This window comes from Dinoponera quadriceps, unplaced genomic scaffold, assembly GCF_001313825.1.
Source record: "Dinoponera quadriceps isolate SergipeBrazil2010 unplaced genomic scaffold, ASM131382v1 scaffold3061, whole genome shotgun sequence".
NCBI lineage: Eukaryota > Metazoa > Arthropoda > Insecta > Hymenoptera > Formicidae > Dinoponera > Dinoponera quadriceps.
This window is the reverse complement of record NW_014557306.1, coordinates 866,713-891,292: the sequence shown is the minus strand read 5'-3', so window position 1 is coordinate 891,292 and position 24,580 is coordinate 866,713. Positions and strand designations below refer to the sequence as shown.

Below are 24,580 nucleotides of genomic sequence, written 5' to 3'. Positions count from 1 at the left end.
AATCAGAGTTATTTATGCGATTTTTAACTTCATTCATGTGTAAGGTTAAAAATCGCGAACTCTTGATCTAAAGAATGATAAAACATATATAAGGCAGTATTTTGCACCGCAAAATTGCCGTTCTATTAACTCTTTAAGATTCCTATTTTCCCTGCCGCAGCCATCTTGAATGACGTTAAGAACGAGAAAACATATACATGCCCGACATTTTCGCGGAATGTGTTTAAACGAGAAAATATCCGTCCGTAAAACAACACTTACAATCAATTAAGCACATTCGTCGAATATTCCGACTTTTCTTTCGTTTTAATAATCAGTAAAAAACCGTAAAATTAATCGCGACATGCAAATAAGACGAGTATAGAGAGGGACCGGGAGTCTCAAACCGACAATTTTACTCGCAACATCGACAATTTTACCGCAACTATCGTAAGACACTGTCTTTTATCGCCAGCAGATACGTGTCAGGGAAGTTTTGACGTACTTTGGACTCGTTTACAATGTTGATAACCGATATTTGTAGTTACTGTTGCTAGTTGTTCGATCTCCAAAATATTCTATTTTCGAGTCGCGCTCGTCACACGGAAACGAGATGAGTCGCGCTGGTTAAAAGATTGATCGAAAACAAGACTAATTCCGATATCGCTGCTCACGACTCACTCGTAGACTTGTTTCTGGTATGCATGGCGTGAGCTCTCGTGTTTAACTGCGCTTAAGACACGATCCTGTCGTCGACACCTCGCCTAACAACAATCAACCTCGATGCGTTCGCGCACGATGTGCTTGTTCGCCTTTGGAGTTTCCAAACTCCTCATCTCCTCGCGTCGCTAACTCGGCGATTTGTGTTGATAAGTCGTCGCAGTTGCACGACGTATAAGTGTCCTCGGCTGATTCATCGCGCTCGCGATACCGATTGTCCCCCCATGAATTTTCTCCGTTCTCGCGCCAACGTGTATCCGTGATACACAAATTCGCCTCGCGAGGTTGCTGCCGCTCCTCGTTCGCTATGCACAGAGAAAAGGATTTTCTCGGATACTTAATATTTCTTTAATTGAAACAGATTTTTGTCCTTTAACATGGAGAAAACCAACGAGTATTCGATTCAGCAAAAACAGGATTTTTTAAATTTCTTAAGCATTAAATATTTCTACGTCAAATAACACATTTCTTTTGCGTTTCCATTCAAGCATTACAATGATTGTCACAAGCAATAAATAATTTAAAAGAAGTAACTATGTTAGAAAAATATTAAAAATCTTTGTTTTATGGAATAAAATTTAATATATAATGGAATGATTTTTTTTTTACTGGAAACGAAATATTCTTTCTTTTAAATAATACTGCTTTTTCCATCAAACAACGTGGTTTACTCCGGTGAAACATTTTCATTTAATTAAAATGAAATTTGACATTGAATTATGTTGTTAACATTAAACAAATCCAAGTCAAACACGTATGCTAAATCCAAAGAAACCCTTTTTTCTCTATATAGTGGGAGATTATTGCGGTGGAAATTATTGTAGGATTTGTAATCGAGGAAATTTTTCCTTAATTTATTATCTTTCCGTGTTTTCATATACTATTTATGTTTCAAGAACTGAGATTACGGTAGTGATTTATCCTTTTTAGAAATGCCGACACGTACATATACGTTTAGATGTTCCAATTATCCTTCTTTAATTTGAACATTGCCGACTAAATATGATAACAAACTGTGAAGGGACGTTTATTCACAAAATTCCACGGGAAAATGAGAAATCTCGTTACATAACCGACAGATGTCACATCACTGACACTCTAACGTTAAATCATGTTCTTCTGATTTTCATAAGTTCATCTCCGAAGAGGTTAAGAGCGAGTAGGTTTGGAAACAACCTCTAAAGGCATTCTAGAACGGGCACTCTTCTATATCTTCTCGCTGATAACTTGAGGTTATAACGCCTACCTCCAGATTGGCGACCACTTTTTCTCATTTTCGGAACATCGGCGAGTTCCATGCGGCCCTCGATGTTTTGCATCTTTCGCATACTAATGCTGGACATTGTCCTTTTTAGGAACTGAAGTCCACCGTTGACAAGTTCACTGTTTTCCGCAGCGAGATAGACTCTGAGCCGACACTCTCTGTTCCTGCGCTCCAAGAAAACACGGCCGGATCGCGAAGAATTTACACGAGGGAAAGCTATAACATTCTCTTCGTGTGATGTCCCGTTGCTGCTCCTGCAGCGATCGCGCGATCCGGTTCATCGTGCGAACACCCACTTCCTTATGCTCGCTGGCCGAAGTTCCGTATCGACGCATGTTCGACCGGCAAGCTGGCGTTCGCACTCTCTCACACGTAGCCGGTACGCGAGATCGAATCCTCCATTCGGCGTGTTTGCTCATAAAGATCGGGCAAAAAGTCGTCTATCCCACTGGGGATAATAACGTGGGGACGTTAACGACAAGATGATGCGTCGAGTCGCATCGACGCGCTCGTTAATTCCCCGATCCGACATCATCACAACGGCGCACACAGTGTCGTGGGAAAGAGCGCGCATCGCCGGGGGAGGTTAGTCCGGATCAACAATAGGTAGTGCATAGCAAGCCTTTGGCCTTTTGCTCTCCGAGCTAACTAAACTGTAACGCAATTTCCAGCGAAAAGCCTTTTTCCAGCGCTACCAGACGGTCGCGATTCCCAAGATTCAGCATTATAGTGACTTTTTCTAGCGGGAAACGCCTTTGCCTGGAATTACGGGCATTTATTATTTTATCGCTCACAGCAAAAGGCTGAAAGCTTGCCACACCTGTTAGGCCTGCTCGTTTTAGCTGAACCAGCGTTGCACTGGAACTCGGTTCCTTTTCCCTTCAACGCTAGATTATTACACACTAGTTTCGCTCTAAAAGCAAAAAGTGCCGCCTAGTTCGGTTAAAAAGAACAATCCTACTGTGGACCCGGATTTTATCCGAGTCCGACGTGCGTGTATTTATTTACACGTCGATCTGTCATGCGTGCGCAACTTGTCTGTTACCATCCGGAAGCGGGCGTATCGGCATCGGTTGATGAGCCAAGGAGCCTCCGGATAACCCGATTCCTCGAAGTCGTAAAGCTTCTCTTTCTCCCCGCCTACTCGCTCGCTCGCGTACTCTCTTTCTCTCTCTCTCTCTCTCTCTCTCTCTGTCTGTCTCTCTGTCTATCCTTCTTTGCCGAAAGAACCAGCTGGTTTATGAACGACACACCGAGTGCATGTACATTCGGCCGCGCGCCGGCGATCGTGTTTCGGTTATCCTCTGCCAACGCCGTCGTCGTCGTCGCACCGGAGTGTCACGCCGGCGAGGCGGCTAGTTCAGGCGACGTAGATAACGTTTCCGTGTGGCGTAGTTAACTATCGATTGCCTTCAAGGCTGAGATTACATATTTCATGCCGACCATCCTGCGGATGTGCGGGCGCGTTGGACACGAGCGCGTGCGTCTATTTACTTCGCGAAACTCGCGCGCGAATCGTACGGCTCCGATGACCGCGACGACGAGCCGGCGGATCGCCGCAGCGCGAACGAGAAAGCACGTTTCCTCGATCTCTCGCAACTGGCGAGCGAGCGAGCGGACGAGCGAGCAAACGAACGAACGAGCTTGATTTATGCAGCGATGTTGTATGGCGCGCGATATATAACGTTCGCTACATATAATGGAGGTATAATGGGGTACGCGCCCATTAATTAATCTTCTTCAACGGCGAACGAATGCGGATCACGAAGGCGAATGCGAGAGACCGAGGCGCTCTTTCGAAGCGTCGATGTCGATGCGGAAAATTCCTGTCTCCTGGGGTATCGTATAAGTACGCACACACGTACACACACACACACACACACACGAGCGCACGGGTGGCGCGCGCTATGCTTCGGGATTTGCTTTGTTGTGCCGGCTATATCGGGCCCCACCACGACTCTACATCACCGCTTACCTACGTCGTCGCTATCGCTGGTCGTTTCCCCCGTGCCCTTCCGAAAGAAAGAAAGCGAATGAAACTGCCCAAGCTAGAAAGCTCTACCGTACTCCTCCGTACACCGATGACTATCTCTTAACGTAAAAAAATTTTTGTATAAGGTGTATTCCTCCTACAGAGAAAAACTTGGTCGAGGGAGGGTAATGGTGACAGTCTGGCAGTCCACTCGGCCAACACGACGAATGCGGTGGGTAGTACTGTAGTGTCGCAGCACCATACCCAACAGCAACAACAGCAGCTGCAACAACAACAGCAGCAGCAGCAGCAACAGCACAAGCAGGCGGGCATGACGACGCACAGCAAGCAAGTGGCCAACGCGGCCAATGCGGGCGGTGGCAGCAATCCCCAGGGCGATGGGGATTATCATTTAGTACAGCACGAAGTCCTCTACTCTATGACCAATCAATACGAGGTCCTCGAGTTTCTCGGCAGGGGTACTTTCGGACAGGTGAGAATTTCTCTCTTTCTCTCTCTCTCTCTCTCTCTTTCTCTCTTCTCTCTTTCTTCTCGTGAGCAATATGTCGTGCAATAACGATCCGATAATGCGATCGATAAATTTCGATTTGTTTACAGGTCGTAAAATGTTGGAAAAAGGGTACGAATGAGATAGTGGCCATCAAAATTCTAAAGAACCATCCGTCGTATGCGCGCCAAGGTCAGATTGAGGTAAGTTTTTCCATGGGATAACCGACAGAGAGTACAATGTGTGTCTTATGGGCAGTGCGCGCGGAAGCTCTTTTGTCGCGACGAATCAAGGTTTGCTTTCTGTTCCTGAACTGGGACTGCACTAGAACTGAACTAGTGCGAGCCAGAACCGGCGTGTGTAAGCGTGCAGCAGCCAAGGAGTTAAGAACGCTCTAATGTAAGAATAACGTGGCGCGCGTTACAGTTGCAACTGTACAATTGGACGGTTACATGGACTTGTACATCTGAATGTTAAATGCTCTCTATTATAATATAAATATCATAAAGTCTTTTCAGTGTCTACGGAAGCTTTTGCTTTCGTTACTTACTGTTTAATTTTTGATAGCTATAGAATAAACGTCTAAAGAGTAACCTTTCATAGGAACGATGAAACGTAACTTTGACCTTTTAGCGTGTATTACTTTGCATGACTATGCGTATTGTGAACATCGGAGTGAAAGTACAATAATTTAATGATATAACGATATACAGGATGCTTGCTGTTTCGTGCACTCTTATTCGAAAGTGCTGTTCCAACTGTCCTTGCAACGCTTGCGCTAGGCATAGAGCAGCCGGTTCAGTGAACTCGTGCACTGAGCTGCGCTGCACTGGAGTAGAAGACACCTCAGTGCACATTTCTTGAACTAGTGTAGCCGGTACAGGAATATAAAAAAAAAACAAACCTTCAGTCACTCTCATTGTCCCCGCTTGTGTTCGCAGGTCTCCATCCTGTCTCGACTCAGTCAGGAAAATGCGGACGAGTTCAATTTTGTGCGCGCTTTCGAGTGCTTCCAGCACAAGTCTCACACCTGCTTGGTATTCGAAATGTTGGAGCAAAACCTCTACGACTTTCTAAAGCAGAACAAATTTTCACCTCTACCTCTCAAGTACATCAGGCCGATACTCCAGCAAGTACTCACCGCGTTATTAAAATTGAAGGTATGTCTTGCGGGCGGGGCGTCTCGCACTTCTATCGCTCTCTCGAATGACGACAATGTGACAGTCGACATGTTGACTGCCGCGTCGATTTCCATCGATCGTGCCAGAACTTAACTAACAATCGTGTTGCTAAAGATATGGTTTAAATTGCCAAAGTAAGATCGCGTTAAGATTGGTTGTGTAACTCATTTTGTTTAGATGCACTTAATTATACCGAATTGAATCTGTCGCGCATGGCGCTCGTTTTTCGTGCTGGATCTAGTGAGATTTAGTAACGTACAAGTGCACCAATTAGAACGCAGCATTTTACGTAACTTACAACACGTTCGCTACCACGGCTCGCTTGGGAAACTTTCCCTACTTATCACCTCCTGTTTCCTAATATAATGGTATAAAGTTTGTCTAAGGAGGTTCGCTCACTAAGTGCCGTATTTCCAGTGGCGCATCGAGGGGTCTATTAAAAAATTTACCGTTTATCGAGCAAAATTACGTTTCTCTACACTTATTTCATCACATTCACGTACAGCTTTCTAATCAAATATTTCGAAGATGATAAAGATTATTGAAATTCCTGTTTACGCATTGTTAGTTCGATTAATTTGTGTACAATGTATATATCATAGGTTTATATTATATTTGGTCAGATGCTCGAACATTCTTCTTGCATAGAGAAAGGGAGAAAAATGGTCGCCATCAGACGACGTGACGTTGGTAGCGAACGTATTAAGTAGAATTTAACGCGGAAGTATCGCAGGGTCGATCGATCGAAGAAACCATCACGCACGGCGCGCTTGGCGTGCTCGTGCGTTATCGTGCGATCATTTTTAACCGACTTCGCTCCGCAGCAATTAGGATTGATACACGCCGATTTGAAACCGGAGAACATCATGCTTGTGGATCCGATGCGCCAGCCGTATCGTGTGAAAGTCATCGACTTCGGATCAGCCTCGCACGTGTCCAAAGCCGTCTGTAATACTTACCTGCAATCACGATATTATCGTGCGCCCGAGATAATACTCGGGCTGCCGTATTGCGAAGCGATCGACATGTGGTCACTGGGGTGCGTGGTGGCGGAATTGTTTCTCGGATGGCCTCTGTATCCGGGCAGCTCCGAATACGATCAGATTCGATATATAAGTCAAACGCAGGGCCTACCGACGGAGCACATGCTGAACAACGCCAGCAAAACAACCAAATTCTTTTACCGAGACATGGACAGTACGTATATACACCCGATCAATGCAGTATGCATGTAGTAGACGATCGTATCAGCACTTACGATTCTCTTTTTCTTTCTCTCTTTCTCTTCTGAGCCACCGACCTAATCATCTGTCTTTTAGGTACATATCCGTTTTGGCGATTAAAGACACCGGAGGAACACGAAGCGGAGACTGGTATCAAATCTAAGGAAGCGAGGAAATATATTTTTAATTGCCTTGACGATATCGGCCAAGTTAACGTACCGACTGATTTAGACGGCGGCCAGCTTTTACCGGAGAAGGCGGACAGGCGAGAATTTATTGACCTCTTGAAGAGGATGCTCACAATGGACCAGGTAGTAATATCTAATTCATGCTCCCGGTGTAAGGTGGTGTGTGTTTTGAAGCAAAACGGCTTCGAGAAAACAAATTGGTCAAAAGTAAGTTCTCTCATTGGACCATTGGCTGCGCACCGAACTTAGCCGCGTCCGAACCGTTTTGCTTCCCGTTGTACTACGAATATTAACACGTTCGCTATTAACGTCACGCACAATGTGTGACATATATTATCGACATAAAATATTACTTGCCTGTTTAATACATTTTACGTGTGCGCAAACGTGCGCCGGATTAAGCGCACGAGAGCGTACATATGTATTTATATTTGTACACATTGTGAGTGCGTAAATTGATGAAAAAAATGTTTTATCACATCTGTTATGTTTGCATAATATATAGGAGCGCCGTATAACACCCGGCGAGGCGCTGAACCATGCGTTTGTTACTTTGGCACACCTAGTCGATTACGCGCACTGTAACAACGTCAAAGCTTCCGTCCAGATGATGGAGGTTTGCAGGCGCGCGGGAGACTTCACCGCGAGCCCGGCGCATCATCAGGCTCCGCCAGCGCCCCAGCCACCTCCACCAACGTCTTTGGTAGCCAATTTTGTACCGACTACGAATGGCAGCGCGGTGACTCTCACCTTCAACAATCAATTGACCAATCAGGTGCAGCGATTAGTTAGGGAGCACCGTACTGCGCAGACGGGATACGACAATCTGGTAAGTCGGCGAGATTCTCTCAGCACGCTTTATTGTTCATCGAGAGACGATGAACGCGTCTCGCGTTAACTATGCTTTTCAGCGGTTTAGCATTATCGCAACATGTTTCCTTTGCAGGAGGATATTTATTTTTTTTAACAATTACGTTTTGTTCGTGGTTCTCGGAAACTACCCGTACAATATTTTAACGGCATATTGTGGAACTTAATTGGAATGAAAAATCTTGATGCACAAATGAGGCATCAATATTTCCCGACTCCTAAGCCATTAAAGATAATCTTATCGCGAATGAAACTTCAGGGAGTCAAATGAATAACAAAATTGGATCCCTCGATTATTTTCAGATGGAGTATACTTAAATAGAATTTTAATTGAAAGTTCAGTTAGAAAGATATATAATGTTAGAAAATTAGAAAATTGTGATGTGACATTCCTTGGTTTCCCTTAATTTTTTTTTTATTTCGGTTCCAATTAAGCTCTAGAATACGTTATTAAAAAATATCATATGATAGTTTTAGGGTACACTTTATACCACTTTTTGTCAGTATTTGAAACGTGGAAAGAGCGAGAAAGGAACATAATGCGTTTGCGTCGTTTATATCTTGAATTTACGTTTCCAGTATCAAATATACAGTAACAGCAGTCGACGGGCGACACAGTATAGCGGTTCATCCAGCGGATCCAACAGCGGACGAAGCGGCGTGCACGACTTTCCGCATCAACTGGTGCCGGGCATTCTGTGTCCGCCGCCTGGCTATCAAACGATGCCAAGTCCTGCTAAGCATGTAGTTGTCGCTCAAGTAAGAATTCGACACGGTTCTTCGCACGACTACGTGACGGTTGTTACTCGTCAGTTACCGATGACAATTTCACTTTGCAGCCACCACAGGCTCAGCAGGCTCCTTTGCAGATTCAGCCGTCGATCATATCGCAGCAAGCCGTAGCCGCGGCGGCCGCGGCTGCTCAGCAACAGTACGCTGCGGTTCCCGTGTCTATGGTTGAGACTGGTCGGCAGATGCTGCTCACCGTACGCAGATAATACTTCGCATAGTTCTCGACAGCGCAATTTTTCCCCTAAGGCGGAAACGTGAAAGTCAAACATTTCCAAATGCTTTCAAATTGGACAATTTTCACGCGTCCCTGGAGGCCCGATCGTGACTCTTTTCCTCTAACTCGTGAACTCGTGGAAAGTAAAAATTTTATTTTATGTCCACTTCTCAGCTTTCCGCTCTAGGAGGAAATTATGTGGTCGCTGCCCCCCCGAATAGTTAACCCTTTGATCGCACACTTCCGAAGAGTCGCTTGCATGCAAGGTCGTATCTAAACTCTATATCTAAAAAATTGGAATAGAAGAGAGATTGACAAGGTTCTAGAATAAAGTATAATTGTTCTACTTTAAATGCGGTTGATCGTGCATCTTCGTTTTTCGACAGCGGGGGAAAACTCTTAGGTCACGTAATTCGTTCAATATCTTTTCAAATAGAACTCACCATGACCCGTAAAACGGCCTAAGGGTTAATAATGACAATAATTTGACGTGTGTTGATGTTTGCTTACGATGTCCAACAGAACGCCGTGCAAACATCTTGGCCCGGTGGAAGTCGTCAGATGGCAGCGATCGTACCGTCGTGGCAGCAATTACCGCCGCAGCACGCAGCCATTCAACAGCCGCTACTCAGCGACGCTGGAGACTGGGGCAGACCACTTATCGTCGACAGTTCTGCCATATTACAGGTAAGATAAATTGTCGACGAATTGTCAGTATTTATATGGTATTTCTGTGTCATTATTATTGTTAGAAGGAAACCGGCCTTCTTTCCATTTTCCGGATTTTTTTCAGTTTTTTTAATTCCGAAGGTAAAAAAAATTCGTTTAAAGATATTCACGCGTGTTCGATGAAAAACTGTCACATTTGCATCTTTCGGTAAAGAAGATAATTGCGTGCATTTAACTGAAGTTAAATGAAGTTGATACGTTATATATCAAGTAATAATGTAAACAATAATATGGCTTAACTGTATAACAAATTAATTTTATTTTTCTATCTTTGGAAAGAAAAAAAAACGAAAAATCCACGGAAAAATGGGAAAGAAACCCGGGTTTTTTCCGAATCTTCAAAGCTATAATTTTATCATTTATGTTATTACGCATACATGTTGTTCCACTTTTTCTTTCTCTTCTTCTTCTTTTTTCCTCATGTTTCACACATGGAATATGTATATTCGTCTATATGAAATCTGTAAGCCGACTTCTTAACGCCCAGTTTGTAACTAATCTCCCTTGTTTTGGGGAAGGATCAGCGGCCCGTGTTTCCCGTCACAGAAGTATACAATGCTAGTGCGCTCGTCGAGCATCCCTCGCAAAGCTGGGGCAAGCGTACTGTCACCAAACATCATCAGCATCATGTTACAGTACCTTCCGTACAGCAACCCCCGCACAGGCATGATCATAAGAAGGACACACAACAATTGAGTCCTGTGAAGAAGCGGGTTAAAGAGAGCACACCGCCGAGTAGTATGAGAAGGCATTCGCCGACGTCGAGTAGTCATTGGCAGGAGCAGCCGGTACAGTCGCATCATCACAGCAGCAAACACAGCAGCAGTCACAACGTGGAACACCAACAGGTCACTACTGTTCGGCAGCAGACCATCACGATCCACGACACACCTTCGCCGGCCGTTTCCGTCATCACGATTAGCGACAGTGAGGACGAGACTCCAGGAAAATGGTGAGCACACATTACTAGTTTCAATGATTCGCACACGAAGAAGTAACATGAACCGTGGATGCGTCCCGAAATTCACCCTGTCAGTATTGGCGGTGTTGCGAAAGCCGTTCCAAGATTCATTGCAGCGCGCTGCGATAGCACTGTGAAGGAACGATGACGTCATGAATGCTGTCGTAACTTCCTGCTATAGTTGGTTGCGGCTGGAAAGATGCAGCGCAAAATGGAGAGACGATATGACGGTACTCGCGATCTGATTGATCGGAAGATTGTATGGCGAAAAGTTGTCTACACACAAAAAAAAAGAGATAAAAATGTGAAAAAGTAGAAAAAAGACTCAAAGTAAACTTTAGGTTCTATGTATCATATAACTTCTTTGCTTCCCAAAATGCACGCAATATTTGTAATAACTATAGCTTCCTTGATATTTTTTAATCATACATTATATTGGTGTTTTAAAAGGATTTTTAAAAGGAATTACGCACGATACTGTAATGTCAGCTACCGCGCTCAAATCTGTACATCGACAGTGCACTTGTGAAAACAGAACGCTTGCATCACCGCACTGTGACGATGTCACGCTTGCAGTATCGACAGTGAATTTCGGGACGTGTGTTTACACCGTGTAGACTGAAGCTCGATTTAGCTCTTTTTATTCACGGGATTAACGACGTCGTTACGTAGCTGGAACTTGGAAGTGTCTGACGGACCCTATCCAAAGACGTCTGTTTTATATATCGATCGAATCTAACTTACCCAAGGTTTCGTCCGAATTATTGTCCCAAAGAGAGGACTCTTGTCCTCCTCGAAGTATCCGGTTAAGCACGCGTGTATTTCTAAAGGTACTCTCAGTAGAATCATGCGTGAATATCGTTGACAGCTGCGGAGACCGTCAGTGCAGCGCCTGTCAAAGTTTGGCAACTCGCTTGTCGGGCGACGGGCGCCCTGTCCGTGAAGAAGTCATACGAAGGTACATTTATGTAATATGCCCCCAAAGGGGCGGTGTTTCGTGATTAACGATGATTAAGAAGCGAGCCTTGTGGAGAACACGCAATTATGTGGGGATATTAACCAGTTGGACGTCACGAAGGAGGATCGGAGGAGGATTGAACTCCGAATCGATTCCCGCTGTCGAGTCGTTCGGAAATCAATTTTCCTCCATTGCGTATGATGCTTTGCCCGAGGGATTAATTCGATCCTCTCTCCTTTACGGATTTCCCGAGTGCTCGTAAAGGCGAGAATCACATATTCGATCGCCACTCTCTTTCTCTCTCTCTCTCTCTCTCTCTCTCTCTCTCTCTCGAGGATATGCGTGATCGACTTTACACAGGATCTTTTCGGGTCTCGCATTTCGCCGTACAGAGCGAGCAGACTTCATTAATGCCGTGCCGTTCTCTGGACGTATAGCGACATCAAATTCAATCGATTTCCAGTCAGGAGTATTATTTGCGCATCATGACTGTTGATTATTTGATGAACCGATCAACGATTCCTCCGAAATAACAGTTACGATGCACGAATATTCGAAAATAACCGCGCCTAATTGGGAATGTTCAAGGCTACTATGTCTAGGAAATAACAAAGCGTGTTAAAATGAAGTCTGGCTGTATGTACACTAAACGTCATATTAGCCTTAGCATTTACTAGGCCTGGTGACAATGAAATTTTTTGATCACACGCAATGAGTCAACTTATTCATGCATCACGACTCCTTGATTATTCTGTGAATCAGCAAGGATGCTTCAGAGCCAGCAGTCGTGATGCACGAATATATCGATTCATTACGTGTGATCGAAAAATTCCATCGTCACTGGGCCTGGTAAAAGGCCGTTATGGGGTTTCGGTTTCCGTATTCTGGACTCTCTTTTGTCGATAAAAGTGCGTCTAAAAATGGCTCAGGAATCACTTGATTTGCTGAGAAGCCATATTTAAGGCTCTTTTATCGATAAGAGAGGGTTCAGAATACGGTCTTCATGTATGTATAATAAAATATCTGGGTACATTTGGTTACACCCACACACACACACACACAACACGGGATGGACACGCGCGGGGATCTGGTTGTGAAGCTTGGCATGAAGCGGCTATCGACTAATGCAAAGTCTCATCTTTCCCGATCAATAACATCGTTGTAATGTGTACACATGCACACGTACACACACACATTTGCAGCATGTGACATATTTGATCCGCGGACGCGGCGCTAACCCGATCACGATTGAGTCGCGCGGCGAGGACGTCTCTCGATGCGACTTGGACGTGCCGGCGAGAAGAGGGAGAGTAATGAGATCCGTTTGAATTGCAGCACGCAGTCAACGCCGCGCGTCGTGCAGACGACGATGCAGCCGACGCACACGAGCAGTCAGCAGCATACGAACGGGCACGTCGCGACGCACAGCAGCTCGTCGCACCGGGCGCAGCGCAAGAACGTCATCAGTTGCGTGACCGTCGGCGACAGCGACGGCGAAGCCAGCCCGAGCCGCACGCACGCCCATCTCTATCAACATCTGCCGCAGCATTCGCAGCATCAGCAGACCACGCAGTTGATCAAGCACGAGCCGCAGCAGCAACATCATGTTAGCAGGTGGATAGTTGAGGGATACGATCATGATATCGAGGAGATCCTCTACTCGACTCTGGGTCCAAGTTTCTGAAGGAAATTCGGATCGTTGTGTTAGAAAACGGAGAATTTGTATATATTTTGTATTGATATATAGCCATCTTGAGCCATTTTGAGCCAACCTAGTCAAAAGAATAATTGTTAGATGTATGCCTAAGGTATTCCAATTTTAGTGATTTTATCCTTTTTCAATGAAATAATTACCATTATTTCGTGTTGAGTGTGTACTATCAGAGTACAAATCGTAATATATCTATCTCTAAGTCATTTGTGCCAAATTTACCGCCAGTATTACGTTGATAGTCAATACTTAGAAAGAAACTTTTCGTTCGCGATGTACGTATTGCGAACGTGTTAACCCTTTGAGTATTGTGAACTTGTATGTGCGTTTTAGTTAAAACGTATGTGCCTCGGAGTAAGGAGTTTACTACGAGCCGCTGGTGATTTCGAAGGCTTTCTCACTTGTACGTTTAATCTGTTGGGTTATCGGCAACAATTTTTCGGCTGTACACGGTAGATAAAGTTCAGCCGAAAAGCGTACGATGTGCGCAAAAGCACGATAATCAGTTATTGATTTAAATCGATATTCCTCAAAAGTACATGCAAGACCTTTTTAACCTTGACATTTTGCGGTCGATGGTAAAATATTGATGCACATATTTTGATGGTGCAGCCCGCCGGCGAAATGTTGAACGTATGGTGTGAGAACATACGGTGTGTTAATATTAACGATATATACGCATAAATCTGCGATCGAAGTTAGATACACGAACGAAAGTGAAATGCACTTAGTAATGTTAAAAGTTAAAGTGCAAACATCAAAAAAGTGCCACAATCAAGCGATTGTAAAAGCTGCGTTCTGTTTGGACGTTTTTCAAGTGCCATAAGTGTTGTTGTTCTACCTTCCTTTGACACGTATTGAACAATAAAAGTAGGTTGACGCGTAAGCGTTCAAACTGTGAATGCAGCTTAAGTGGCGAATATAATTATGGACGATATAATTGCGATACATGAAAGTGTAGAAATATTAATCGATAGGATCATGTTTGATGGGGATTTTTCATTGGACGATTATACTGCATTTTCAGAGAGTACGCAAGATGTTTTACAGTCAATTATAACAATACTCAGAGCGTAGTTTATAGTGTACCTCATCATATGAAAATACCAAAAAGCGATATTGTTTGAAGGATCAATATGCAATGTTTGACTTTTCTCAGTTAGAAAAAAGAACTGCTATTTTAGACGATCAGAAACAAAAATAAATACAAAATTGAAGTTTATGATGTTCCTTGGTAAGAGAAAAGTACGAACTTTGCAGTCAAAAAGATTAGTTTATAATTTTAAGTTTTTATATTAAGTTCTTTGTATACGTTGTATACGTTCTTTATATACGTGCATGGAAAAAAAATGCGGTGGAGCATAAATTATAGCTTTAATTTGCTCTAGTCAGACAGACTGTGCACAGTAAAAAATATTTTGTACTTGTGTTAAAATCGGTCCCTGCTATAATTTTTGTATTCAGTTCTTAGAATATCTGTGTGTTAATTTAACATATTGTGTTATTTGAATATTTCGCATTGAGTATCGATATTCAACACGTGTAAGTGTTAAAATTACACTCTTGTGAATGTTAAAATAATACATTTTATGCTTCAGTGGCAATTGACGTATTACATGGATGTTTCAATTTTATATTAATTTTTGACGTAATATTTGTATTACCTTTCAACATACTCGTGTTAAATTAACACAAAAACTTGTTCGGATTGTTTGAGACATGTAAAATATGCTAAATTTAACACAACATTTTTTACTGTGTATGTTGTGAACATGATTTTGTTATATATTTGCGATATATACACATATAATCTGTCTAACCATTGACAGATATGTGAAGGTGGCTATAGATTAATGCGTACATTAAGTAAAGACTGAGAAAACGCCCTCAGCACGGGCGATACTTCGTGGACGTTATTATCCTCCCCCAAGAAGTGATCTGCAATTTTCACTCTGCGTTCTTCAACCATATTCAGAACGTGTTTGTTACGGAGACTAACGAGCGACTTTTGTTTATACTGTACGTCAATTTCGGTTAAGGCACATTGGAATATGCGCCTTGCCGACTGATATATTGATTCGTCATCTTTGGAAAAATTAGTTTCGTGATCTATCTTATGAGTTTTCCTCCGCTTGTAACTATTGATAAGGCCCGCCAATTTATGTGCCCAATGCCTTTTATATAAGATATAAAGCTGCTTTACTTTCTTTACACGTACGTAACTTTTATTGATATTAAGCAATGATTTGGTTAGTCATTTTTAATGCAATGAGCTAATATCGACCCTTCCCCGTCTCATGTTTAATTTAATCGTACGTAAAAAGTCAGCGTTTATTGATTTAAGACGCATTAGCGTATTTTACACGGTAAAAAGCATTTTGTGCTTGTGTTAAAATCGGTCCTTGTTAAAATTCTTGCGTTAAATTTTTAACGTATTGGTGTGTTAATATAGTGCGTATATGTTATCTCAGTATTTTATATTGAGTTGATATTCATTCATGTGTAAGCATTAGAATACCACATTTTACACTTCAGTGTCGATTAACATATGATGGGCATTTAATTTTGTGTTCATTTCTGACATAATATTCATGTTACCTTTCAATATATTCACCTGGTGTTAAATTAATGCAAAAAATTGGAGCCGTTTAGAACACGTGAAATGTATTAAATTTAGCACAAAATTTTTTACCGTGTAGACACTACACGAGTTAAAATTAAAATAGGATATACGTAGATAGTATCGTAACTAAAATGGGATAAGGAATGGTCATCGATCGTAATCTCTGTTTGACATTTATCTAACGTTGTATTATCCCGAGAAAAGATTCAGATAAATCTTCCTTCATACGAAGGATCCAAGCGAGAGCCACGATATACCAGTGAAACATGTGCTCAACACATTACTCACGACTCGGCTTCTTGAAATAGTTGCAAAATTTCATCTGACTCTCTGTGGATTTTACCTGTGGACGTCTTGAGATTTTACCGGAATCTTTTCCCATACATTATCATTTATAATCCTACGCGGTTAATAACGACGTAAACATTGCAGGAGAAAGTCTCTATTTTGCCGGCGAAGTTTTCAAGTTGTGGTACTCCTTAGGCTTAGAACACCGATTTCAGTTCCATCTGATATCGCACGAAATGTTCGACGATCTCACTGAGCTCTGGTCGCACAGAGCACGTTTCTTCGTTGTACTGCTCGACACTCAAAGGGTTAAAATAATCGCTGTCAGTCTATTATTTATACATACAAACAGGATAGTCGTATACTATTTTGCAAGTTTCTCAATAGTTAAGGCTCGATTAAGCGATATGAGCGAGTGAGAGCGCACAGGAAGCGATAAGATGGCCATGGAGCACAGTAAGACGTAAGAATTAGGAAAATTTACCAATCACGATTGATTCTTCGAGCTAGAATTTTCTAGAGTTCCTCCCTCGAGTTAGAATTTTCTAGAAATAGTCAGTAACTGCTGATTTTGAAAGGCGGAGTAAGAAGAATTGCACATGATGCGCAGCGTTACGGCCTTCAGTAGCCACTCACTGCGGACAGACAGACGGACAGAGAAGCGGAGTAATGCAGCGAGAGCAAATGGCATGCGACACGGGGCCGCGTCTCTCGCTGACAACTGAACCCCGTTAGTACTGACAGATCCTAAGAAGTGATGTGGTTTTTTGTACAAACTGGAGAAACCATTTTTCTTCACATATGCTCACAAGAACCCTCTGCCCCCGTGCGCTTGCTCGCTCATATCGTTCGATCAAATCGTTCGCACAATATCGTTCACATCGTCGAACTAATCCGTTCTGTCTTCGCAGTAGCAGCAGCAGTTCAGGGTATTCTTCGCAGTCGCAGAAGAAGCGGCTGTTGGCGAAGGTACAGTCCGAGTGCAATATGGTGAACGTCGCGACGAAGCCGGAGCCCGGTGTCGAGTATCTTGCTCCGCATCCGTGTCACGCGCCAGCCTGCAAAGAGCCACCGACCTATCAGGTAAGTCGCCCATCGGACCATCCGTCAGTCGCGTCTACCGTTAGCACAACCGGTGTGATTCCCGCCGTAAAGTATGAAGAATCACCCCTCAAAAGGACATCTTCGTAAAGTCAATAATTTGGTCAACAAAAAAAGAGAAAGAATCCAAACATTTCGAGCCGCTCGAGTCGACCCCTTAAATCGCGATTCTCCGGCGGAAATCGTTCCCTTCCTTGTCGCGTTCACTCGGCATCTTGCAGGATGCCAGAAAGGGCCACCACCCTCCCCCGATCACACGTGGCGGTTTCTTCTTCCTCGACCTCGTCCCTCCCTTCCTCCGATTAATCTTTAGGTAATGTTTTTCTAGGATGACGCCTATGACATGCATGACTACTTCTTGCAGTATGTGACCACGAGTAGCGCGCATCCCCACCTTCAAGAACAGCATATCGTGTACACGACCGGCACGGACAAGCGAGTGTCTTGGCCCGGCAAGCGGGCGGAGTACAAGCACGAGTACGTTCAACCACCGGCCGCTCACTCGAGAGACCACCAAAAGTGGGTCGTGGCCAACCCGGTGCACCAGTACAGGTGAGTGTCCGCGGCATGACGATCACCTACTCCGTGCGTCGTTCTTTCACCGAGGCATGCGGTCACGGGACGAGCGATTGGAACGATTTTTATGCGACGGTGTGCATGCTCCCGTCGGAACGATCGAACACGCATGCGAGATCTATCTCCTTTTTTTCTCTCTCGTCCTCCGTTGTCGACGAGGGGGGACGATCGAGGCGATACGAGCAGCCTGACTCCTCACGCACCTCTAGGCAAGTAAGCGGCATGCGAGGGATTTCTCCGCACTTCTTCCGCTATGAATGCCAGACTCTCGCCTGACTTTGAGCTTCAGTTTACTCTCCCCTCTCCCGCTCGTCTTCGAAGTTCGGGCGGAGAAGCGGAGGAGAGGAGCGAACCCTTCGAGAGATAGAGAGAAAACGCGCGTCCGTTAGAGCTCTTCCGTTCCCCCTTAAAGAGTCGTGTTGCAGTAAGTAAAGGAGGCATGTGAATTGCATAACGACCGGGTGGATTTTGTTTTGGCTTTTGTAGGCAGAGCCAGGTAGTGGGTTCGGCAGCCCATCCGAGCCATACCCACAGCCACCACGGACATCCGGCTCACCTGAGTCCCGGTGGCGGTGGCGGGGGCAGGAGTCCTGCCAGCGGGGCTGTGATAGGGAGCGCCCAGCACCTGGGCCAACCTCTCTACCAGGAGTACGCGCATGTACGCTCGAGGGCCCACGCGGTGCCACCGCCTGTGTACGTTACCGCTGCGCCCTCGCAGGCCGCCACCGCTATCCAGCAGCAGCAAGTGCCCACCTATCAGGGATTTACACCCGGGTGGGTACCTAGACATCTAAATGACACATGCATGTGTGTACCATTTATTATATCTATGTTCTTCTAGCGTTAACTATATATTATGTAGTGTGTATATATACGTATATGTCGTCTGCGTGCCGAATTTTTCGGAAGTAGAGAGTTGAGAGATAGCGCGAGAGCTTCTCCTTTATGAACGCATCGCAGCATGTAACCGTTTAAGCCGGAAGAGGATATCCGCAGGAGATCGGTGTCAAGCGATTTGCACGCGTGCTCTCCGATGCACGTTTAGATTCGTTGCAGATTTGTTCTCGGCGTTACTGAGGAAATTCGTGAGACACGTGTGTGTACACACCGATGGACGATAATTCGTCCTTTCCATTACATGTAGTGCAGCAAGTCCAAAAGACGCTTATTCTGTGCTGTCTGAGATATCACCGCATAACACCCCTGTCAGAGTTAGTATCGGAGATTCAGGATCGCGAGTTGGAAATCAGAATTCGATGAAATTGGTTAATTTGTATCCTTTTATATTTTTATGTTACAAATATATATATAAATTATGTGAAAATTACTAAAATTTGGCAGTCATGATGCTGACACATGTTCGACTTTGCTCTGCAGCTACGTCGAATTGTGTCGTTGTTGGAAAACACTTACAGCTATGTTACACTATGTCAATGTGTGTCTTTTGTTTCTTCGATCTTTACGTGAATATTCCTCTAGTTAGAAGAGATTAAAGTAGGATGGACATCTTGTGGACTTGCCTCTTACTAAATCTAGGGGATGAATCGTTGTCTATAGGTGTATATGCGTCCTAATGATGATAATCATCAGACTCGTGTACGTGTTCGTAGTGTTCAAAGGATTAAGAATAGAATAGGGATGTCAACGTGACATCTCTCGTAAACAGGACGTAGCGTTGTCTACGAGGAACGCTTCTTTCGCAGCGACACCCCATTGGCGAGCTGTTTTGAATTCGCATCGAGTGTCTCGTCGAATGTCGATCGTTTCCCGTGCATCCTGAGCTTATCCTCGAAAATATATACATCGTTCGAACAATTCTATATTATAAACAAAATGTATGATTTCCTTGTTTTTAGAGCTTTATGGAGACTTTCTAACGTGCGTTATCCCGTTTTTTACAGCTCGTCTCCATTAACGTTGTATGATTCTAGTCGAGCGTTGCCACCGCCAGCTCATCACAGCTCGGCCAGACCGTTACTGGCGAGCCACGCAGCACATCCGTTGCCTGCGCATATGCAGCCTACAGCCGTTTACGGATTGACCCCGCTTTCGCCAGCCAAGCATCAATACCAACCTTCCGGTTTGTGGTTCACCGAGTAAATTATTTCCGTCGAGAAAGAGAGAGAGAGAGAGAGAGAGAGTGAGAGTGAGAGTAAGTCGTGGAATATACGAATCGTAAACGAGCGAGTGAAAGCGAAGTAATAACGAATAATCGCACGATTTTCCTGGGAACTTACGAGCCGCTCGTGCCAATCGACAGCATGCAAACGCATATTGAACGATCCGATTTAACGGAGATTTACCGCAAAAAAACTGAGGAGGGAGAGGGGGAAGAACACGTTCTGTCGTACACACTTTTCCTCGTCTTGCCGTCTTACTCGACCCGTAAGAGCGAGAAATCGATCGCGCACGTGTGTATCGACCGGGGATCGGTGGTACTGCGTCGCAATGCGCGCTGACACTCACGAGAATTAACGACTGAGCGGGAAGTTACGTGCGAGTTTGCCAAATCAAATCGCGAGAGCAAGGGCGCGTTTAAAGATAAAAAAAACACTTTGACAATCCGTCCTAAGCATTCCCTTCCGATCGCCCTCGCGGAGAGCAAAGCGCGACGAGACCACAGTCGGTGTTGTAACTAAAATCTCTTTGTATATGTTTGTTACGCTTCTTACATGTCCGACACGATATCCCATCGTCTCATTGCGACAATCTCACATGAGGAAATCAAACAAAAGAGAGAAAGAGAAAGAAAGAGGAGAGAGAGAGAGAGAGAGAGAGAGAGAGAGAGAGAGAGAGAGAGAGAGAGAGAGAGGAGAGAGAGAGAGAGAGAGAGAGAGAGAGAGAGAGAGAGAGAGAGAGAGAGAGAAATCCCCACCCTGGCGCGCGCAATGATTGCACAAAAGCGATCACTCGTGAAGTCCTCGTCCCTTTCGACTCGTTTCCTTTGACTCTCCTTTCTTTTTCTTTCGATCGAAAGGGGCGCAATCTGTACGGCAGGTATGCGGCAAGTTGTACATTTCGTAAGTTTCCAGAGATAATGAGCGATAGAGACGGAGAGACGCAAATTTCCGACGTTTTATTATGGGAACGAAGGGGGAGTTTCTAAGGACGTGTACAGACCAAAATTTTCTATCCGAGTTGCCCGGTCCGTTGAATTTGCGCCTACACGCCACGGTTCCTCCCTATTGTACATATATATATATATATACGGGGCTAGAGGCGAGCGGCTTGAATGGATCGGGTGTGCATTGATATATATATAAGACGATAGAGAGAAAGAGAGAGAGAGATGTGTTGCACATAGCGGCATTGCCGCATTCGCGTGTGTGTGAAAAACCGCTAACGAACGCTACTTCGTTGTGTACACGAATAAGTTTTGCATTTCTTCGTGGTATGTCGCGGGACATATATCGCGAACATATCTGTATCTTGTTTTTAATGCTCCTTAACAGAAGAATCATTTTAGCGCGTACGTAGATATCTTGGAATCGTTGTAGTTAGTTGGGCAATTCGTGCCGTTGGTGGAATTTTTGTCGATTGTATTAAGGGTGTTTTGCTACCAGTTATAACGCTTTAGTCATTTACGGTATTTTATTTATATAACGGGCACTCGCGCAAGACTAACTAACGGGAGGGTGGCCCCCACGTTGTTCTAAATAGTTTGCAGAGAGAGTTAACTCGAATGTATATTTTAACACGGCCAAACACACATACACACACAGATCCATACACGTATATACACTCGACACACACATATAACTATACCACGTATTTGGAACTCGAGCGAGTTCTTCGAGTAGAATTATTCAAGTTGTCGTAAACGTAGTCACATGTGAGGAGCACTTGTGTTGTTGTTGGGAAATAACACACGAGGGATTTGTAATCGAGTTACGAGCATCTTTAATATAATCACACGACATCCGAATTGACGAAAGCTTTGATGTGCCTTTTTTGGAACAGTCTCACTATTTATTATCTTTTCATTGTATATGTAATTATTCTTTTCGATTCGTCCTCATCCACATCACCGCGTGATCATCATTCTCATCATCATCTCATCCGTTCTTCGCCCCCATCACATCTCCGTCTCCCATTGTCATTATCGTTGCTACCGATCGTCGTCATTCGCATCCGCACTTGATTCCCTTCTGAATTGTACAGATACCCCAGCGTGTTGCGGGCAACCTGCCTTAAGTTTGTTGTCCGAAGCACGAAGTTGTGACAACAATCCCGGAGGATTCGTGAATTGTATATAGATTTAACGGCCTTTCATTAATATTTACTTTCTCATGCACTAATATTTCGCATTTTACGGCAGAAGTGATATTAAAGGAAAGGGAATGAATGAAAGAGAGAGAGAGAGAGAGAAGGAGAGAGAGAGAGAGAGAGAGAGAGAGAGAGAGAGAGAGAGAGGAAAATGTACGCGTCGAGAGTACATTGCACAAATCAGTAAGGTATGAAAGGATGAGGTATAACGCGTCTAGAGGAAACTTTCCTCGGGATGCGCGCGCGCAGTCGAGTGGTCTTTTTCGAACGACGAAAGGCTTATAGAATGGATATATGCCAAACAGCAATAAAATATTGTAATGGATCTTACTCTAGAGAATATTTCTCACACGTTGATATACCACATATTGCGCATATTTCTTTCCGCGTGCGGGATGCAGACTTCTTTCTTACATACACACGATAAGAATGTCTCAGACAGAGAGAGAGAGAGAGAGAGAGAGAGAGAGAGAGTCCTAGTTGTAGATATAGACTTTGGAAAGGGAGTTCTCACAATTCCGTTCTTCTCGTTCAGATCATGTTCTTCCTCGTCGCATTTTCTACGTTAGCGTATGCAAAAGCCTGAAGTTCAGCATATTACATCGATACGGTTTTTATTCTACTTTCTGGATACACCGTTCTCAAAATAATCTCGGTATCGTACACTATATTACGGGACGCGCGCGGTTCTTCGGATCACACGGATGGCGTCATATACGCAACTGCTGACACCGTGTATTTCGTGATGCTATATCGAATAATATTTAGACGTTGTTTTGCTAACTCTATTAATAATTATATAGAAAAAATTGTAACGGTAAGATATCCGGCGTATATGGAGGATTACTTGCAGTATGTTGTTTAGAGTGATTCACGTCCAGAGTTGAGTTAGAGATATTTTACACGTAGAGTGAAAAAGTGAAATAAAGAGAGAGAGAGAGAGAGAGAGAGAGAGAGAGAGTGAGTGAGTGAGAGATAGAGAATGTGTGTACTTGCGTGTGAATGAGCGAGTGAGTGAGTAAATGAGTGCGTGCATGAGAGACATGGAGAGCGAGAGAGATAGGAGAGGGAAAAAATCGCAGAGTATATACATAGATATATAAAGATATATATAGGGGTAGCGTAGACGTAACAGAGTTTTTAGATATGTTACCGGTATCACGAGGATAAAGAAACCCTTCACGCGATACAATAATAAAAAAGCGACAGATGATATGCACTGCAATTTAACTATATTTAACTTATAGAGCAGGGCCGTTACGGCTATCGGGTCCATGATAGCCTCGCAAATCTCTCGAGTGCCTTTATATCGAGAGGCATCAGATGAATCGATATAATCTAACCAGTATCGAACTTGTTTACGAACAATGTCGATTTGTGCATCTTGACTCCTTCGTTTTCATTCGCTCTTCTTCTTTTTATTATTATTATTATTATTATTACTATTATCATCACTATTATGTTTCTTTCTTCACTTACGCAAAGTACTCTCCTTGTCTTAGGATTAAGCGATTCGCCCGACATNGGGTGGGAGGGAGAGAGAGGAAGGTCCTTTTTTTTGTCGGTATAGACTGAATACGCTACGACGCTATCGTAATAGGCGTTATAATCACCGTGTAATTACCATGGTTGCGTGTCACATCGACTTTTCGGTTTCGACATACAAAAATTGGTCCACGCCCAATTGTATATGTACATACATGTATGCTTCCACGTACGGCAGTAGGGGACACCTCTCGCGTCGAGAATCAACGCTATATTATCGAATTAAACGCTTCTTCACGCGAATCGTGAGAGAGAGAGAGAGAAAGAGAGAGAGAGAGAGAGAGAGAGAAAGAAACGACAAAAAAAAACAAAAGAAGTCATATCCTTAGGTTTTATCTCGTATACGTATAATGCCATTAATAGAACACGCGTAGGACGCGCGTGTGTCACGCGCGTACGCACACGTGCGACGACTCATGCGCGCATGTGCGGATGTGCGTAAGCGCGTGATTATATAGGCTTTCATTTCCCCTTCCCCCCTCCCCCCCCTCCTTATCCTCGTCGATTTTACACTTTTGCGCGCCCACGCGAGTGCGTGTGCGCTTTTAGTATTATTCGATCGACGGACTTTAGTCACCCTCTTCGGTCATTTCTCCCATTCTCGACGAGCAGATCTTGACTGACGATGCGATTCGAATTTGGCGGACGCATCGTGTGTGGCACTCGAGTTGTCGTCCCACGAACGCTTGTTTCTTCCCTCTTGTCGGGATTGATCGATAGATGGATATGTGAATGTTATGAGTGTATGTGTGTGTGTATGTGTGTGTATGTGTGTGTTCGGAAGATACACGCACAGAAGTGACTCTTAGGGCAGCCGATGATCCGCTATTTTGTAGGCTACAACAAGGACCGCAATATTTCATCGGTCGGCTTCGACTTCGTATCCATAGGCCCCTTCCCCCCCCCCCCCC

General features: G+C 44.1%; 1 protein-coding gene across 10 annotated transcripts in view; it reads left to right on the top strand.

Moving 5' to 3' along the window:
* LOC106749010 (homeodomain-interacting protein kinase 2) overlaps nucleotides 1-20,661 on the top strand; it is a 34,258-nt gene extending 13,597 nt beyond the window's left edge. For 2 of the 10 annotated variants that reach the window (XM_014628018.1, XM_014628019.1), the window contains 16 exons: nucleotides 4,099-4,428; nucleotides 4,554-4,646; nucleotides 5,385-5,603; nucleotides 6,449-6,821; nucleotides 6,944-7,161; nucleotides 7,541-7,864; nucleotides 8,485-8,664; nucleotides 8,745-8,891; nucleotides 9,434-9,598; nucleotides 10,159-10,592; nucleotides 11,470-11,559; nucleotides 12,895-13,173; nucleotides 17,093-17,264; nucleotides 17,611-17,834; nucleotides 18,345-18,665; nucleotides 19,760-20,661. In XM_014628018.1, the coding sequence (XP_014483504.1) occupies nucleotides 4,099-4,428; nucleotides 4,554-4,646; nucleotides 5,385-5,603; nucleotides 6,449-6,821; nucleotides 6,944-7,161; nucleotides 7,541-7,864; nucleotides 8,485-8,664; nucleotides 8,745-8,891; nucleotides 9,434-9,598; nucleotides 10,159-10,592; nucleotides 11,470-11,559; nucleotides 12,895-13,173; nucleotides 17,093-17,264; nucleotides 17,611-17,834; nucleotides 18,345-18,665; nucleotides 19,760-19,958 (3,768 nt within the window). In that variant the 3' untranslated portion in view covers nucleotides 19,959-20,661. The remainder of the gene's footprint in view (nucleotides 1-4,098; nucleotides 4,429-4,553; nucleotides 4,647-5,384; nucleotides 5,604-6,448; nucleotides 6,822-6,943; nucleotides 7,162-7,540; nucleotides 7,865-8,484; nucleotides 8,665-8,744; nucleotides 8,892-9,433; nucleotides 9,599-10,158; nucleotides 10,593-11,469; nucleotides 11,560-12,894; nucleotides 13,174-17,092; nucleotides 17,265-17,610; nucleotides 17,835-18,344; nucleotides 18,666-19,759) is intronic. The other 8 variants (XM_014628028.1, XM_014628020.1, XM_014628021.1 and 5 more) reach the window with 8 other exon arrangements.
* Nucleotides 20,662-24,580: the final 3,919 nt, after the last annotated feature.